General features: G+C 43.7%; 1 protein-coding gene across 7 annotated transcripts in view; it reads right to left on the bottom strand.

Moving 5' to 3' along the window:
- The window catches only part of DNAH9 (dynein axonemal heavy chain 9), a 1,014,643-nt gene that overhangs the window by 235,020 nt on the left and 760,162 nt on the right, over window positions 1-19,461 (bottom strand). For all 7 annotated transcript variants that reach the window (XM_063960955.1, XM_063960958.1, XM_063960957.1 and 4 more), the window contains 2 exons: window positions 12,785-13,020; window positions 3,372-3,494 (listed from right to left, as the gene is read on the bottom strand). In XM_063960955.1, coding sequence (XP_063817025.1) covers window positions 3,372-3,494; window positions 12,785-13,020 — 359 coding nt within the window. The remainder of the gene's footprint in view (window positions 1-3,371; window positions 3,495-12,784; window positions 13,021-19,461) is intronic.

Raw genomic sequence — 19,461 nt, 5'->3', positions numbered from 1 at the left:
CAGCCACTGAATATGAAAGAGACCAGGAGGCTGACTGAGAGCTGGGGGTGGAGCCGCGGGCCGGAAATGACTCGGCCCGTGGCTCCACCCCCAGCTCACAATCAGCCTCCTGGTCTCTTGCGTGTGTGGCCATGGCGTGACGTAATTACGTCACGCGTAACTTGATTACATCATCCAGCAATCCGGCACCCACCAGCAAAAAGAAAAATCGGCACCCCTGATTGGAGATATAAAGACCATTGCCATACTGTGTGACTATAGCAGAGCAGCAGAAGCCATAGTGTGTGACAGGAGGAGAGCCAGGCAGCTGTGCTAGCTCATTACCATGTGTATCACATACAGTATGTGAGTCCATTGTGTGAGGTGTGATAGGTAATCAGAACAATGAATGAGTGACTGGTAAAATAGCTAGCTGCCAGCCCAAGTTATTTATCTAGGTCATCAGGTAATCTAAGAGGTAATTAGGTTAGAACTCCCAAAGGTTGTACAATGGGTCTCCACAGCACTATACTGGCTGAAATAACCTTGGGATATCCTGACCAAAACCACCTGAGTAGACTGTTTGGCACCAGAGGGGATCTGCCAGTCAGGTATATAAGGAGAGCAGGTCCCAATGGAGGTGATTCTATTGTGGTGGATCCTGTGAATCAGACATCAGCAGGAAACCCTCTGAGGTGGGCATCGCTGTGCCACCAGAGGCAACCCTACCAGGACAGGGTCAGTGTGAGCCAGTATCCCATGCTGGGGGAAACAGGACCGTCTATCAAGCGGTAGTGGTAAGCATACAGATTATTGCTATCGCTGCTTACTGTATGGAGGCTGACTGCAAGAGGCTGCCCGAGAATATGTGCTACCAATTACCCTGTAACATGTGACTATCTTATGGTGTTGTGCTGTCATAATAGAGACTTATTTTTTATACAATATTCTGATCTGACCAAGTGAATTGAATCCCATAGAGGGTAACCACCGTCCCAGCGAAGCGTGGTTTCCTCACAGTATCTATACCGCAGCAGTCCCCTAGTGAAGACGGTAGTCATCATTGGGAAAGGACTTTGATAAATAGGCATCAGCCCTAAATGCTGTGAAAACTGGCTTTGATAAATGGACAAATTAAACTTAAGAAGATAAAGGATATTTTATATAGTAATAACAAACAATACTTTTTAAAATAGGATAAAAGGGAATAGAATAAAGGTGGGTACACAATAGGTGACGTGCTGTAGGAGCGACGTCACCTAGTGTCCCCCCTACCGGGCTGGGGTGGCCGGAGAGCCACATATACACACTGAGCCATATGGATTTTATATCGCTCGGTGATAAAACGCAGTGGCCGGGTCTTGCCTCCAGCTCCTAGACGGCAGTCCAAATTGAGCTGACTTCAAGACTGACAGCGAGGGTTGTTAACGACTGCGGGGCCGCATAACGCTGGTCAGCGGTGGAATACACTCTTGCACACAAGTGAGCAATGTCGCACAGGAAGGGTGAAAATGAGCGACGTCGCTCATTTTCTCGGCAAGTGTGTATGCACCTTAACATTGCAAAAAAATTAGAGGAAAGTTAACAGCTGGAAGTGCGTAGATGAATTAGGGAGAACGTTCTGTGCATGTGGTCTGATATGGTATTTTACTCCTTGGAGAACCCCTTTAAAAGGAAGTACTGTATGGCACGACCTTAGAGGGAGATGCAAAATGAGAGGTTCATCACATCATATCAGGTGGCAGGTAGTTTGTCCAATTATCACAACAGAGGACTGATTTAGATTAGGATGCTCTTTAGCAGTCAAAAGTGTGAGGCTTTACATACACCTACAAAAATGCTGCCTTTAGTGCAGTGGTTTCCAAACTTTCAGTTGTGTGGTGAGGGACAAGATTTGTTTCTGTTTGGCCACATATTTTATGACTGGCAGCCACCAGCACTGGTTTTGCCTATTATATTGACCATGAATAATTTGAATTGGTCCTGGACCACCAACCCAGGGCACCCCTGCAAGTGTCCCGAGGCACCCCAAGGAGCCACGGCACACAGTTTGGGAACCTCTGCTTTAGTGTATTTTCAGTTGCACAAATCGTAAATTAGGTGCAAATTCAAATACAGCAAAAGTATACCTGTTGCTTCAAGATAATATCTAAGCATAGCTTGAGTAAAGATATTACGGTAAGTCATCATAATTTTGATGATAATAACTATACATCTCACAAAACAAGTAGCAAATAATATTAAATGTTGTGACATGCATCAAAAAACAAAAGTATTATATAAGTAAAGATGCCCCCTCCCCCCAAACCAAAAGTAAATGCAGCAAAAAGAAAAAGCTTTGGTAGGTGTATGGAACATACAGCTGTGTCCACTGAAATCTAGCACACGTGCACGTTAAACAGCCCTTCTAGTCGCACCATGCCATGGCATGACTTGATAGCACCGAGCTTCTTTTCATGCAACTTTTTTCCATTAAATGTATCAGCTTTTGCTGATTAAAATCATATGTGGCATGTCTATATTATGTATGTGGCCACAGCTGTATCTGCATACGAAATGCTATACTACAGTATTTTCCTAGAAAAACCTGTAAGATAGCATTTCGTATGCAGATACAGCTGCAGACGTACACAGAATACAGAATACATCTTGCATATCATTTTAACCAGCAGAGTCTGCTTTTGTGTATTATTTGCACAGCAATGTGAATAAGACACATTCATTCAAAAAAGACGACCGTCACTAACGGTGTTGCACGGGACCTGTCAGCTCATCTTCCTTTGCATGGCGAAATGAGGCAAGATGCAGGACACATCTGTATAGCAAACCACACAACAACCAAAGTACAGTAGGTCTAAAAGGACACTATTGGTGGGGTTTGGTGGAGTTGAGGTAGTGTAGTGATAGCATGGGTGAACAATTTGGATGACTTTATGGGATGTCTTGTTAGGGGACAAGGATATTTTTTATCATAGTTTGCATAGTTTATTGTTTTCTGCAAATACTAGTATTCTAACTGACTAAGTATACGGCAGTAGACAATGGTTTAAAGAGTCGAGCAAACAATTTAGCCATTTTATTCCAAATGTATATCAAATGACAGCTTCTATTCTCTATCCACATTGGGATCAGAAATCACTTGGACATTTCAGAAAAATGTGATTCAGTGATGAACACAATCTGACTGTGTAGTGATCATCTGACTCCAGTAATTGTTCCAATAGGAACATCCAAATGGTCTAATCTGTTAGATTTGGCCACATGTACAGTATGCCCAAGTCTCCTACAGTATGCCCACCATGGGTAGAACTGAAGTTATAAATGCGCTGCTTGTCTTCTGGGAAACCAGATTGAAAGGGAGTTCAGTTTCAAATCCATTACAGTATCATTACCTTCCTTTCTTGATAGTTTCTCTGCCCAGTAAAGGACCCAGGACTGGATCCACACTCTCCTCAAGATTTTCAATGAGCACTACATCCCCTCCTGAAAGTGCTCTCTCCAGAACATCCAAGTATCTGAAGAAACAGGTGAACAGAGAAAACACTTTGTTGTATGTTTAATAGGTAAAATTCATTCAGTCCCAGTAAAATACATTAGTGTATCTCTAGCGAGCAAATAAAAGTTGTGATGTCAACACCATGTGATATCAAATGAGAAAAAAGGGCAAAAGGATAATTGGATTTTAAACCTACCGGTAAATCTTTTTCTCGTAGTCCGCAAAGGATGCTGGGGACTCCGTAAGGACCATGGGGATAGATGGGCTCCGCAGGAGACATGGGCACTTTAAGAAAGACTTTAGGTATGGGTGTGCACTGGCTTCTCCCTCTATGCCCCTCCTCCAGACCTCAGTTAGAGAAACTGTGCCCAGAGGAGACGGACAGTACGAGGAAAGAATTTTTGTTAATCCAAGGGCAAGATTCATACCAGCCACACCAATCACACTGTATAACTTGTGTATCCATTAAACAGTTAACAGTATGAAAAAACAACGTAGCATCAGTCCAAAACTGATGAAACTATAACATAACCCTTATGTAAGCAAAACTATATACAAGTCTCGCAGAAGTAGTCCGCACTTGGGACGGGCGCCCAGCATCCTCTGCGGACTACGAGAAAAAGATTTACCGGTAGGTTTAAAATCGTATTTTCTCTTACGTCCTAGAGGATGCTGGGGACTCCGTAAGGACCATGGGGATTATACCAAAGCTCCCAAACGGGCGGGAGAGTGCGGATGACTCTGCAACACCGATTGAGCAAACAGGAGGTCCTCCTCAGCCAGGGTATCAAACTTATAGAGCTTTGCAAAGGTGTTTGAACCCGACCAAGTAGCAGCTCGGCACAGTTGTAGTGCCGAGACCCCTCGGGCAGCCGCCCAAGATGAGCCCACCTTCCTAGTGGAATGGGCCTTGACCGATTTTGGTAACGGCAATCCAGCCGCAGAATGCGCCTGCTGAATCGTGTTACAGATCCAGCGAGCAATAGTCTGCTTTGAAGCAGGGGCGCCAACCTTGTTGGCTGCATATAAGACAAACAGTGCTTCTGTTTTTCTGACTCTAGCCGTTCTGGCCACGTAAATTTTCAAAGCCCTGACTACATCAAGGGACTCGGAATCCTCCAAGTTTCGCGTAGCCACAGGCACCACAATAGGTTGGTTCATATGAAAAGATGACACCACCTTAGGCAAGAACTGAGGACGGGTCCGCAATTCTGCCCTATCCATATGGAAAACCAGATAGGGGCTTTTATGAGACAAAGCCGCCAATTCCGACACTCGCCTAGCCGAAGCCAAGGCTAATAACATGACCACCTTCCAAGTGAGATATTTTAACTCCACCGTTTGAAGTGGTTCAAACCAGTGTGACTGAAGGAAACTCAACACCACGTTAAGGTCCCAAGGCACCACCGGAGGTATAAAAGGAGGCTGAATATGCAGCACTCCCTTCACAAAAGTCTGTACTTCTGGGAGAGAAGCCAATTCTTTTTGAAAGAAAATGGATAAGGCCGAAATCTGAACCTTAATGGAGCTTAATTTTAGGTCCAAATTCACTCCAGTCTGTAGGAAGTGAAGGAAACGGCCCAGATGGAATTCTTCCGTAGGAGCATTCCTGGCCTCATACCAAGAAACATATTTTCGCCATATCCGGTGATAATGTTTCGCTGTCACGTCTTTCCTAGCCTTTATCAGAGTAGGAATGACCTCATCCGGAATGCTCTTTTCCGCTAGGATACGGCGTTCAACCGCCATGCCGTCAAACGCAGCCGCGGTAAGTCTTGGAACAGACAGGGCCCCTGTTGCAACATGTCCTGTCGCAGAGGAAGAGGCCACGGATCTCCCGTGAGTATTTCCAGCAGATCCGGATACCAGGCCCTTCGTGGCCAATCTGGAACAATGAGAATTGTTCTCACTGCTCTTTTTCTTATTATTCTCAACACCTCGGGTATGAGAGGAAGAGGAGGAAACACATAGACCGACTGGAACACCCACGGTGTCACTAGGGCGCCTGAGGGTCTTTTGATCTGGCGCAATACCTCTGTAGCTTTTTGTTGAGGCGGGACGCCATCATGTCTATCTGGGGCAGTCCCCACTGACTTGCAATCTGTGCGAAGACTTCCTGATGAAGTCCCCACTCTCCTGGATGCAGGTCGTGTCTGCTGAGGAAGTCTGCTTCCCAGTTGTCCACTCCCGGAATGAACACTGCTGACAGTGCGCTTACATGATTTTCCGCCCAGCGAAGAATCCTGGTGGCTTCCGCCATTGCCACTCTGCTCCTTGTGTCGCCTTGGCAGTTTATATGAGCCACTGCGGTGATGTTGTCTGACTGGATCAGAATTGGTTGGTCGCGAAGTAAGTTCTCCGCTTGACGTAGGGCGTTGTATATGGCCCTCAGTTCCAGGATGTTGATGTGAAGACAAGTCTCTTGACTTGTCCAAAGTCCTTGGAAGTTTCTTCCCTGTGTGACTGCTCCCCACCCTCTGAGGCTCGCGTCCATGGTCACCAGGATCCAGTCATGAATGCCGAACCTGCGGCCTTCTAAAAGGTGAGTACTCTGCAGCCACCACAGGAGAGATACCCTGGCTCTGGGGAACAGGGTGATCAGCTGATGAATTTGTAGATGTGACCCGGACCACTTGTCCAATAGGTCCCATTGGAAAGTCCTTGCATGGAACCTGCCGAAGGGAATGGCTTCGTATGTTGCCACCATCTTTCCCAGGACTTGAGTGCAATGATGTACTGACACTTGTTATGGCTTCAATAGGTTCTTGACTAGAGTCATGAGTTCCTGAGCTTTTTCTATTGGAAGAAAAACCCTTTTCTGGTCTGTGTCCAGAATCATGCCCAAGAAGGTCAGACGAGTCGTAGGAACCAGCTGCGACTTCGGGATATTGAGAATCCAGCCGTGTTGCTGTAACACCTTCAGTGAAAGTGACACACTGTTCAGTAACTGCTCTCGTGATCTCGCTTTTATGAGGAGATCGTCCAAGTACGGGATAATTGTGACACCCTGCTTGCGCAGGAGCACCATCATTTCCGCCATTACCTTGGTGAAAATCCTCGGGGCCGTGGAAAGCCAAAACGGCAACATCTGAAATTGGTAATGACAATCCTGCACCGCAAATCTCAGGTACGCCTGGTGAGGTGGATAAACGGAAACATGAAGGTATGCATCCTTTATGTCCAGAGATACCATAAAATCCCCCCCTTCCAGGCTGGCGATGACCGCTCTGAGCGATTACATCTTGAACTTGAACCGCTTTAAGTATAGGTTCAGGGATTTTAAATTCAAAATGGGTCTGACCGAACCGTCCAGTTTCGGGACTACAAACAGAGTTGAGTAGTATCCCTTCCCTCTTTGAAGCAGGGGAACCTCGACCACCACTTGTTGAAGACACAATTTGTGAATAGCACTATCTCCCTTTCTAGGGGAGAAGTCGGTAGAGCCGATTTGAAAAACCGGCGAGGAGGCACCTCTTCGAATTCCAGCTTGTATCCCTGAGAAACAATTTCCATTGCCCAGGGATCCACCTGTGAGTGAACCCAGATGTGGCTGAAAAGTCGAAGACGTGCCCCCACTGGGGTGGACTCCCTCAGCGGAGCCCCAGCGTCATGCGGTGGATTTTGCAGAGGCCGGGGAGGACTTCTGTTCCTGGGAACTAGCTGCGTTGTGCAGCTTTTTTCCTCTGCCCTTACCTCTGGCAAGAAAGGACGATCCACGTACTCTTTTGCTTTTATTTGACCGAAAGGACTGCATTTGATAATGTGGCGCTTTCTTAGGCTGTGAGGGAACATAAGGCAAAAAATTTGATTTACCTGCCGTAGCTGTGGAGACTAGGTCCGAGAGACCTTCCCCAAACAATTCCTCCCCCTTGTAAGGCAAAACCTCCATATGTCTTTTTGAGTCGGCATCACCTGTCCACTGCTGGGTCCATAAGACTCGCCTAGCAGAAATAGACATAGCGTTTATTCTGAAACCCAGTAGACTAATGTCTCTTTGAGCATCTCTCATATATAAGACAGCATCTTTTATATGCCCTAGGGTCAATAAAATGGTATCCTTATCTAGGGTCTCAATTTCCGCTGATAAGGAATCTGTCCATGCTGCTACAGCGCTACAAACCCAGGCCGACGCAATTGCCGGTCTGAGTAAGGTACCAGAATGTGTGTAAATGGACTTCAAGGTAACCTCCTGCTTGCAGTCAGCAGGATCCTTGAGGGTAGCCGTATCTTGGGATGGCATCGCTATCTTTTTTGATAAGCGTGTCAATGCTTTGTCTACCCTAGGGGAGGATTACCACTGTATCCTGTCCGTTGGCAGGAAAGGATACGCCATAAGAATCCTTTTGGGAATCTACAGTTTTTTGTCTGGAGATTCCCAAGTTTTTTCACATAATTCGTTCAACTCATGTGAGGAGGGAAAAGTTACCTCAGGTTTCTTTCCCTTATACATGTGTACCCTCGTGTCAGGGACCGGGGGTTCCTCTGTGATATGCAAAACCTCTTTTATTGCAATAATCATATAACGAATACATTTAGCCACTTTTGGCTGTAACTTTGCATCATCGTAGTCGACACTGGAGTCAGAATCCGTGTCGGTATCTGTGTCTCCTATTTGGGATAGTGGGCGCTTTTGAGACCCCGAGGGTCCCGGCGACATAGGGACAGACATGGGTTGACTCCCTGACTGTTCCCTAGCTTCAGCTTTGTCTAATCTTTTGTGCAATAAATTTACATTAGCACTTAAAACATTCCACATAACCATCCAGTCAGGTGTCGGCGCTGCCGACGGAGACCTCACATTCATACGCTCCCCCTCCTCCCTAGGCGAGCCTTCTACCTCAGACATGTCGACACACGCGTACCGACACACCACACACACAGGGAAACTCTTATCTGAAGACAGTTTCCCCACCAGGCCCTTTGGAGAGACAGAGAGAGAGTATGCCAGCACACACCCCAGCGCTATATGACCCAGGAAGAAACATAAAATGTTTACCCAGTAGCGCCTTTTATATGTATATGCGCCAATTATGTGCCCCCCCCCCTCTTGAAAACCCTCTGTCACCGTGAGTAAGCAGGGGAGAGTCCGGGGAGCTTCCTCTCAGCGCTGTGCTGTGGAGAAAATGGCGCTGGTGAGTGCTGAGGGAGAAGCCCCGCCCCCCTCGGCGGCGGGCTTCTGTCCCGCTCAAAAATCTTAAAAAACTGGCGGGGGCTCTTTATATACATGTACAGTGCCCAGCTCTACATGTATATATGTATTTTTGTATTCAAAAGAAGGGGGGTAGGGGAAGGGAATTATCTGTTGCACTGGAAAATAATATCTTACCTGAACAGGTAATGTAAGAAAACCCCTTTTTTTTATGGAAGCATAATTTTTAGTTCTCAAGTGGGGGTGCGACCACAGATCATATATGGTATAGACGCAAACAACAAGAAAAAAGTGATCTGTTAGTGGTGCACTGGGTTTTTTTTTTAAATTTAACTTTTATTTACTGTACTAAAATATGATTGATCTATCTTACTAGATCGAAAACACTATGCGAAATATTAACATATATGTGAAAAGATTATGACACTGTGAGACAATACAAAGAAGAATAAATATAAAAAGAAGAATTAAAACAGCCTGGGTGTCTTAACTGTGTCTGTGTATTATATATTTATTGTATCCTTTTATTGGTAATTTTAATACCTGAATGTGTTACTAAGTATGTTCACAAAAATTTTTTTATTTTTGAAACTAATGTTTCTTATCTAAGCTCAGCTGTAGTTCTTGGCAGGCAGCCAGATCACAATATGCAACAATGTTTGCTGCAGCCGTAAGCTGCTATTACTAATAGCATCTAAGTTAGAAGGGAAGCATGTATTGATTATGTTGCACACTGTATCATTCAGTGTACAGCTTGTCTGGTTTAATATAAATGCTATTATCATACAGCAATCATGGGTTGTAATTCAATGCTGACCACTTCTATAATTTAGTATAAGTGCCATTAACACGCAGCAATCCTAGAATATAATTCAATGTTAACCGCTTGCTTGTATTAGCCGTGATGTCTGCGATTAGACAGCCTTTATTTTCACTGATTCTCTCCAGTGACCCGCAGGGTGTCAGTTTATATTAATGCCTTATAGCAGACCTGGAGATATTAGCGCTTTTAATCCCTTGTCTGCTATTCCATCATAAGTACACCTGATTACTATATCCAGAAGTATTTCCCCTTTATTATTATCCCGATCTTACACATATATATTAGCAGATGGTATGACACTATATGCAACACCACTATAAACGTTTTTTTTTTATATAAGCAGGTAGTGTCACTTCTTAATATGACTACCACTAAGCATTGGTATAAATTCAGGTTTGACTATGCTGAATTGAACCGTGTGATCTATTTTTCAATGCCGTACTATCTGCCTGTGGTACACACTATTTCTGGCTGAGCATTGTTGAAACTGAAATTATAAGTAACACATTCAATTTAAATAAAGCACAGTAGGACACCAGGCTGGAGTCCTACTGTGCTTTATTTAAATTGAATGTGTTACTTATAATTTCAGTTTCAACAATGCTCAGCCAGAAATAGTGTGTACCACAGGCAGATAGTACGGCATTGAAAAATAGATCACACGGTTCAATTCAGCATAGTCAAACCTGAATTTATACCAATGCTTAGTGGTAGTCATATTAAGAAGTGACACTACCTGCTTATATAAAAAAAAAAACGTTTATAGTGGTGTTGCATATAGTGTCATACCATCTGCTAATATATATGTGTAAGATCGGGATAATAATAAAGGGGAAATACTTCTGGATATAGTAATCAGGTGTACTTATGATGGAATAGCAGACAAGGGATTAAAAGCGCTAATATCTCCAGGTCTGCTATAAGGCATTAATATAAACTGACACCCTGCGGGTCACTGGAGAGAATCAGTGAAAATAAAGGCTGTCTAATCGCAGACATCACGGCTAATACAAGCAAGCGGTTAACATTGAATTATATTCTAGGATTGCTGCGTGTTAATGGCACTTATACTAAATTATAGAAGTGGTCAGCATTGAATTACAACCCATGATTGCTGTATGATAATAGCATTTATATTAAACCAGACAAGCTGTACACTGAATGATACAGTGTGCAACATAATCAATACATGCTTCCCTTCTAACTTAGATGCTATTAGTAATAGCAGCTTACGGCTGCAGCAAACATTGTTGCATATTGTGATCTGGCTGCCTGCCAAGAACTACAGCTGAGCTTAGATAAGAAACGTTAGTTTCAAAAATAAAAAAAAATTTGTGAACATACTTAGTAACACATTCAGGTATTAAAATTACCAATAAAAGGATACAATAAATATATAATACACAGACACAGTTAAGACACCCAGGCTGTTTTAATTCTTCTTTTTATATTTATTCTTCTTTGTATTGTCTCACAGTGTCATAATCTTTTCACATATATGTTGTTAATATTTCGCATAGTGTTTTCGATCTAGTAAGATAGATCAATCATATTTTAGTACAGTAAATAAAAGTTAAATTTAAAAAAAAACCCAGTGCACCACTAACAGATCACTTTTTTCTTGTTATATGTATTTTTGCCAAAGGAGAGGTTTATATGCTGCCCAGGGCGCCCCCCCTGCGCCCTGCACCCTTACAGTGACTGTCGTGTGTGAGGTGTATGGGAGCAATGGCGCACAGCTTTACTGCTGTGCGTTACCTCTGTGAAGATCAAGAAGTCTTCTGCCGCCTCTGAAGTCTTCTTTTCTTCTCATACTCACCCGGCTTCTATCTTCCGGCTCTGCGAGGAGAACGGCGGCGCAGCTCTGGGACGGACGGCGAGGGTGAGACCTGCGTACCAATCCCTCTGGAGCTAATGGTGTCCAGTAGCCTAAGAAACAGAGCCTTGAAACTCACAGAAGTAGGTCTGTTTCTCTCTCCTCAGTCCCTCGATGCAGGGATTCTGTTGCCAGCAGGCTCCCTGAAAATAAATAACCTAACTAAAATACTTTCTGACAGGAAACTCAGGAGAGCTTCCTGTAATGCACCCAGTCTCCTCTGGGCACAGTATCAAACTGAGGTCTGGAGGAGGGGCATAGAGGGAGGAGCCAGTGCACACCCATACCTAAAGTCTTTCTTAAAGTGCCCATGTCTCCTGCGGAGCCCGTCTATCCCCATGGTCCTTACTGAGTCCCCAGCATCCTCTAGGACGTAAGAGAAAATATCAAAATCAGTGGTGGCTCCTGAGATGGGGCTGCAGTGCAGTCCAAAATACACATAGGGGAGCCATACCAACAGACCATGAGTTCTATTCAGCGGTGTTTGGCAGCGTTTGGGGTGGCAGTTGGTGGGACTCCTCTATTTGAATGTTGGACTGCGCTGTAGCTCCACCCCTGGAGTCGCCACTGGTCAAAATAATTTAGGAGGTTGATCATTTAAATATTTAGAATGAAGGTAATAGTTTGGATGAGTTTGATAATAAAAGGATAAAATCATGGAGTGAGGGAGTCTAAGTAGTCCTGTGCCCTAAATCTGAGAAAAATCTCTATACATGAATTTCATTATTTGGTACATTAATGAGGTATAAAGAATTAACCTGCATGAGCTATTTCTGTAATGGAGGAAGAGCTATTCCATTTTAATGATATGTTTGAAATGTGGTGTTAAAGGCAGGATACTGACAGTACCTTAAGATGTAATGGTAGAAACAAGGCAAAAGCCCCAAATTAGGATCTAAAAGAAAAACTATTCCAATTGTTAAAACACTTAGGGGCCTATTTATCAATTAATATTTGTGATACCCCCCAAAAACACTTGCAAATGAGGAATTTGTTAAAAGAGGGATTCACCGGATCCCTGTCTGTGTTCTGGCCGCGCTTGCACAGTGTGCATCAAGGACCCAAAGCAGAAAGCAGAGGGATAGCGTAAGCTCTCTCTCTGCTTCCAGCTCTTCGCCAGGACAGGCTCTTTCTGAGCCCATCTTCTGCCATGAGCTTAATTGTAAATATGCATGAAAATATACATTTTCAGAATGTGAATTTATGTGAAAAACATTCATCACATCCATATTAAAAAAGCTGATTGTGATAAATATGCCCATAACAGAGTTACTCCCATATACCGTAATTATAGACCGCTCAAAAAATGGAGAAAAAATACAGAACAGTTGATGCACAAATGTCTGTTGATAGTTTGATTGGCAGAAAGTTCCAGCAGAGGTGATAAGGCTCACATACTTACATTCAAGAGTTGCATTAGAAGAATGATAAATGTAGTTTATTAAATACGTTCATATTTACCCTCTTTGTCCAATCCTGAGAACCCGAAGATTTTCTCCATACTTGTTTTTGATCCATTTGATCCCTTGTAACTGTGGATCCACCATCAATGGCCACCTCTCACAGTTTGTCAGGATTGTCGCATTTTCAGTTGACATTTGGTCAGCAGGAAGCCCTTCATTTTGCCAAGCTGCAATATCAGCATCATCGGTCAGCATGGTTAGGGGGTCCAGTGATTCAGTCACCGGAATAGGGACCTACAGAATAGGCGATAACAGATTAATATCAAAACACATGCAACATAGACAGAAGGATGGTAGAAGGCATTCCTGGGTTGGAGGAAAGGTGCTGCAAATGCTCATTCAACAGAAGTTGGTGTAAAAGCATTATGGCCTCACAGCACTGAGGTCTTGAGTTCGATTCCCACCAATAGCCTAACTGTGCAGAGTTTGTATGTTCTCCCCACATTTGCATGGGCTGCTCCTGGTACTCTGGTTTCATCCCAAAAACACACTGGTAGGTTTATTGGATTCTGATAAAAATAAGTTTACTCTACTGTGTAGGTTTGTGTGTACACGAGGTAGGGAATATTGTAAGTTCCACTGGTGAAGGGACTGAGTGAAATATTCTCTGTAAAACAATGCAGAATATGTGTTTGCAACTGTATATAAATAACTATTAATAAATAAGTCAAGGACTGTTCCAGCTAACAATCTGGCTCTGACTGTTATTTGTTAACCTATTTGAAAATAAATAAATGTGCAGCTACAATTGGGTCTAAACCTTGAGCCTTTTCACTGCGAAAAGCAAAAATTATATACTGTATATAAAAATAGGAATGGAACTTTTTTTTCACTTTCCTTTCAACTGCTCTGTCTTTGATACGTGACTGTGTCTCTATTATCAAGTTAACATGAATACAAAATATATATACAGCATTTGATTCAACATAATATTCAACATTTTGCTTTTATGGGGCAAACTCAGGATTTATTCAGGTGGGTTTCCGTGGGTGGGTGTGTATGTGTGTATAATATATATATATATATATATACATACATACATACACACACACACACATATATATATATATAATATTATATTTATATATATATATATATATATATATATATATATATGTATTACATACACACACACGTAAATACACATACATAAATACACAAACACACACACTGTATGTATATATATATATATATATATATATATATATATATATATATACACAATGCAGTCCCTTGGTAAGGATCAACCAGTTATCTCCCCCAATCAGGGACCAGGCAGCACTCCACAGATTTTTGAAAAAGCAGCTTTTATAAATCAAAGTGCAATAAGTGCATCAAAATGAGCATAGTACCGACGTTTCAACGCCTTACAGGCATTTTTTTCAAGGTGCTCAAAAACTGTGAAAAGAACAAAACAAAACAAACTGACAACCACCAGTGTACTTACCTAAATAGACTCCACGTGTAAGGTCTACCTTACACGTGGAGTCTATTTAGGTAAGTACACTGGTGGTTGTCAGTTTGTTTTGTTCTTTTCAGTTTTTGAGCACCTTGAAAAAAACGCCTGTAAGGCGTTGAAACGTCGGTACTATGCTCATTTTGATGCACTGATTGCACTTTGATTTATAAAAGCTGCTTTTTCAAAAATCCGTGGAGTGCCGCCTGGTCCCTGATTGGGGGAGATAACTGGTTGATCCTTACCAAGGGACTGCATTGTGTGTATTCTAATAGGATGGCACCCCGGTGGCTGCTGTAATAGTGAGTGCCTACTACCCTCTTCTTGTTTTATTTATATATATATATATATATATATATATATATAGCTTGTGAGAGGAAGTCGGCACTCCCTGTCCACAATTTTCATGTGCGTCGGTGCCTTCCCGTTAGATGGCCCCTGTAAGAAGACCGGACAACCAATATATTCACCAAAGGGCGGCACTCATCCGACTTTGCATATACAACACCGGATCCCGTGTCAGTTTCAACGTTTCTGAATTTTTAAGTAAACAAAAGAATTACAGTAAAAATTCTGAAACGTTGAAACTGACATGGGATCCAGGGTTTTATTTGCAAAGTCGATGAGTGCCGTCCTTTGGTGAATATATATATATATATATATATATATATATCATACACATGCATAGGTAGTACATACATCACAACTTAATACACTTTAGAAATATATGGTGGTATACATACCACCAGGGACTGGGAGCGGGAGTTCTGTGACGAGGGATGGAGGGAGCTGCTGTGGCTGAGCTTCCACAGCCAGCAGCTCCCCCCGGACTTTCACTATGCAGAGAGCTATGTACTGTAGCTCTCTGCTGGTGCTGCAGCAGCTCCGTGGTCGCGTTCTTGGCTTTTGCTGAGACGGAGACAGTGCTGTCTCTGTCTCAACAATAAAACATTTGGCTCATCAGGTGGGGTTTCCAGGTACTCAGAAACCCCGCCTGCGTGCGCAACTGCTTTTGATGTGTTAGGTGTAGAATTGGCATCTAACTACACATAAGCCACATTAAGAAAATAATTTTTTAATAATGCATATTTTATTTAAATATCTTTATTTGAAGCATTAATCCACTACCACAAAAAAAGAATACATAATTAGGAACAAGAGTGCAGGCATTGTACAGTGTCAAAATGGCGCCATATCAGGATCAAGCACCAGGTTTAAAGCCAAAATTATGTCATATTATATAATAGTGCAGTTACTGTATCACAAGCATTCACCAAACAAGAAAAACAAAGCAAAGAGAGCAAATAGGCGTGTGATCAAGGAACACATATTGGGTCATTTTGAAGAAGTAACCTAGTTTCAAACCACATTGTAAATTGGAAGCATTTACGAATTTGAGCTTTGATAGAAAATATATCAATAAAGCTTTCCCATATATTAAACCATTTTTGTAGGCTCTTTTCTTTTTAAAAAGAGGCCTTCACCCAATCCATACATAAAATGTAATATAATTTAGTTCTAGAAATAAGCAGTGTAGGGGGAGAGTCATACTGTATCTCCACATATGCAGAACACTTTTACGTTCTGCAGAAGAAATAATAACCGATTTTGCACCTTTCCGAATACAAGAACCCTCGGGCAAAAAAACAAATATAGCCCACTCCAAAGGGAGAGAAAATGGACTAACCAAATGATGAATAGCAAATTTCCAAAGATTAACCCAGTATTTCTCAATAGCAGGACACTGCCAAAGGCAGTGAAATAAGTCAGCCATAGGAGTTTTGCATTCTGGGCATGTGTTACCATCAGGCAAACCAATTTGGAAACATAGCTGTGGAGATAGGCAAGCCTTATAATATAAATTATAAAACATTTTCATGTAGGTGATGGCAGGAATGATATGGGAGGATGTAGCTAAGGAACATAGCAGAACTTCAACTGTTAAATGAGGAAAGTGCTCCTGCCACGTCATAACTCCTGTCGAAGTTTTTGTATAGTCCAACTTTGTGCAAAGCAAACTATAATGTATAGATATGGCCTTGCGGGATGGAAGCGGTAATTGTAAAATCTGGTCCAAAGAACTGGACACATCCACTGGTGTTAACTAATGAGCAATAGAACTAGTATAATGCTGAGCCTGACAAAAAGCCATACAGTATTATGCTGGCGGTGTGAGTCATACACAATTAGCTAGCCCTTCCATTAAGGGGGGTGCCCTGGGGGTAAGTACCCCGGGCCTCCCTTTATAAAAGGGCCCCCTGCCACCCGCCACAGCGTTGCTGCGCTGCTGGCTTCCGGCTGCACTACGCCGGCGCCGCAAGCAGTGTACCTGAGTGAAGGCCCCCCGGCTCCAGGCTTCACACTGCCAAACACCGGCGCCTCAAGCCGCAACACTGGCGCCGCTAAATTCCCCGCTGCCTGGCTGTCACTGGCCCCGCTGAGCTCCCTGAAACACTGGCTGTCCCGGCTCCCCGCTCCCTGTCTCAGCTCCCCACCGCCAAACGCCTGCGCTGCACGCAGGGCAGCTGAGTGACAGCTGTCCAAAGAAAGTACCCTAGGCCCCCCGAAGCCTTAATCCAGCTCTGACCTAAGCTGTTTATGGACAGATGTATTTAATCTCCCAAAAAGTAAACAAGTGGAGAAGTTGCTCATAGCAACCATTCAGCTTCTACCTATAATTTTATAGAATGTACTTGCTAGCTAGAATCTGATTGTTTGATATGGGCAACTTCTCCATTTGTGCTCTTCTACACTCTTTAGAAGGTTTGATACATATCCTTTATTTAATGGGAATAATCCAAAAAATACTTGATCAATAGTTGTAAATGCATCACTAGAGCAGATAACCAATTAAGGCTCATTCAGAAGAGGACATTTTATGTCAAAAGCACAGGCATAAAAATAACAAAGTATTTATTTTGAGTTGCACATCTCTCATAATATGTACAATTCAAAATAAGCATGTAAATATGTTTAAAATGCATTAATTGTACCATAAGCTGATGACATATTGAGACACCATTCCTCATTGATAACAAAGATGATGGATGATGATGATGATGATGAATGGCAATTTTGCTTAAAACAAAAACTGGCCCCTGAAAAGAGCACCAGTGCCAGTGCTCGTATCCTTTGTACTTTCTTCACAGAGAAGGTCCCATTGTAGAAGCTGCAGAAACACCAACACCAGGTAATGGCAGTCTGGGCTGGAATCCCCAAGGATTCCCCTGTTATAATGTGACGCAAATTATGTGTATCCCCTCCCGCAGTAAAAGATAGCCTCTCCCTGAAAGTGCTTGGGTTCTATCCACATTAAACTGCATTGATACAATGTAGCTCATTTCCGCTTAATCCCTTTTGCTGCACTAGCCACTACTAATCACATCCTGCGCTATTTTCTCAATGTGTCTATGGGTTGTTTTTCTGTTTTGTTCTTAAAATAATCTCTAGAAAGGGCAGAGCTAGAACAACTTGTAACAAAACAGATCATGTTCAAGAACTGTTCCAGAAAACGCATTTGCTTATCTTGTGGATAATTAATACAGTAGCTTGTCCACTTGTATGATTGTTTTAATGAGAAGAAGAAACACATGATGTGAAGAGGAGAGTAGGAGGAAGCAGGAACAGAAGCCACTGACATTACAGTAGTTGGGGACAGCGTAAGGAGCAAAGAACCCCAAAAAGCATAACAGTAAGGTAACGTAAATGTAAAACGGATGAGGAATGATTGATGAGGCATATGAAATTCTTAAAAATTACTATTTCCAAATAATCCGGATGTTTTTGTTTGCCAAAATAGCAATCTTTCCATAGAGATCTTCCTATTGGGAGGTCAGTGTACATCACGTATTAAAAAAAAAAGAAAGACAAAGATTAAATGCCATTTGCTCATAGATCAAGATTAATCGAGGTGATGCAATAGTCTTCTGTATGTCTACTGCAGTCCATAGATGAGCTCAGGGTCTATATCCTGTAACAAGTTTCTATTTTTAAGTCCGTTAGGCCAGCAGACCGCTACACCAGGTTCTGATTAATACACTGCAACATGACCCCTAGCAGTGAGGAACTTAACCTTCGCCCCTATTCTGTTGTATTTATTTCTTACATAATCAACAAAAATAAACCACAGAAGCATCTCATTCTGTGCTGTCCTTGCTTGGTAATTTGCTGTACACACATCGTTGTTCCAGAACAGTATGGCCCTAACATGCAGAACTCTGGAAAAGCCTGCTGACTGCTGGACTAAGCAGGCAGAGATCCGCATAGGCTCGAAGCCACATAAACTCCATGAATTTTTCTGACATGTGTTGAGGATAGGCAGGGCTAGCCTTAGTGATTGACAGTGGTGGTCAGGTGACAGATGGGTGCCTATTAGGGATAGGTAGGAGGAGTATGCACAGTGGTATATAGTTCAGGGCTTTGGCAGCCATCTTCCTCTTGCCAGTTTTTCTTGGATGTGGTAAGATATCATTACAGTCAGCTGTTAAAGTTTTGCCTCCCTTCACCCTCTAACTCAGGTCCACACTGTGTACACTTCATAATCCCCTTGCTTGCACCATGCCCCGTCCTCGTCGGTCAGCTCCCCCTCCCCGCCGTCTGGTTGAGGCCTCACGTCCCCTCGCGGCGGCTGCTACCGCCGGCCGCGTGTGCAGGGAGTCCCCCTCCCTGCTGCGCCGCCCGCCGGAGACATGGTGCTGCTCTCCGCGGGCGGCGCGGTCTCGCCTGCGACGTCTGCTCCCGGCGCCCGGCGTGGACGTAGTGCCGCGGGCGGCGGGCCTGCGTCCTCACTGGCTAGTCAGACTCTTTGTCACACGGCCGCGGCGAGCGGGTCCGGGGACCCGCCTACCGGGCCCCGTGACGCCGCTCAAGGGTACACGCTGCCGGGGCTTTCACCAGCCTGCTCCCCTGCGGGAGCATGGCTGGTACATGATATTGTTGAGTTGCCAGCAACGTCGGGCGCAATACGGGGGGCCGGGCCCGCACCCACACACACTTATGGGGCTGACTTGGATGCCCTTTTCCCCTTCACGGCACCAATGGTCTCCACGGCCGCGGTGGGCAGGGGGTCGCCGGGTGTAGGCGGCCAGGCATCTGGGACTTTCCCGGGGGCGCTCCCGGTGTCCCAGATCCTGCTGCCGCCGGTCAGTGGCATGTGGCCCTGTGATGTTACGCCATCTGCTGGCCAACTTGTGGTGCAGCAGATGGGGTCAGGGCACAGT

The sequence above is a fragment of the Pseudophryne corroboree genome, chromosome 3 (assembly GCF_028390025.1).
Source record: "Pseudophryne corroboree isolate aPseCor3 chromosome 3, aPseCor3.hap2, whole genome shotgun sequence".
Classification (NCBI taxonomy): Eukaryota; Metazoa; Chordata; class Amphibia; order Anura; family Myobatrachidae; genus Pseudophryne; species Pseudophryne corroboree.
Note: the sequence above shows the minus strand (reverse complement) of the source record. Positions and strands in the feature narration are given on the sequence as shown.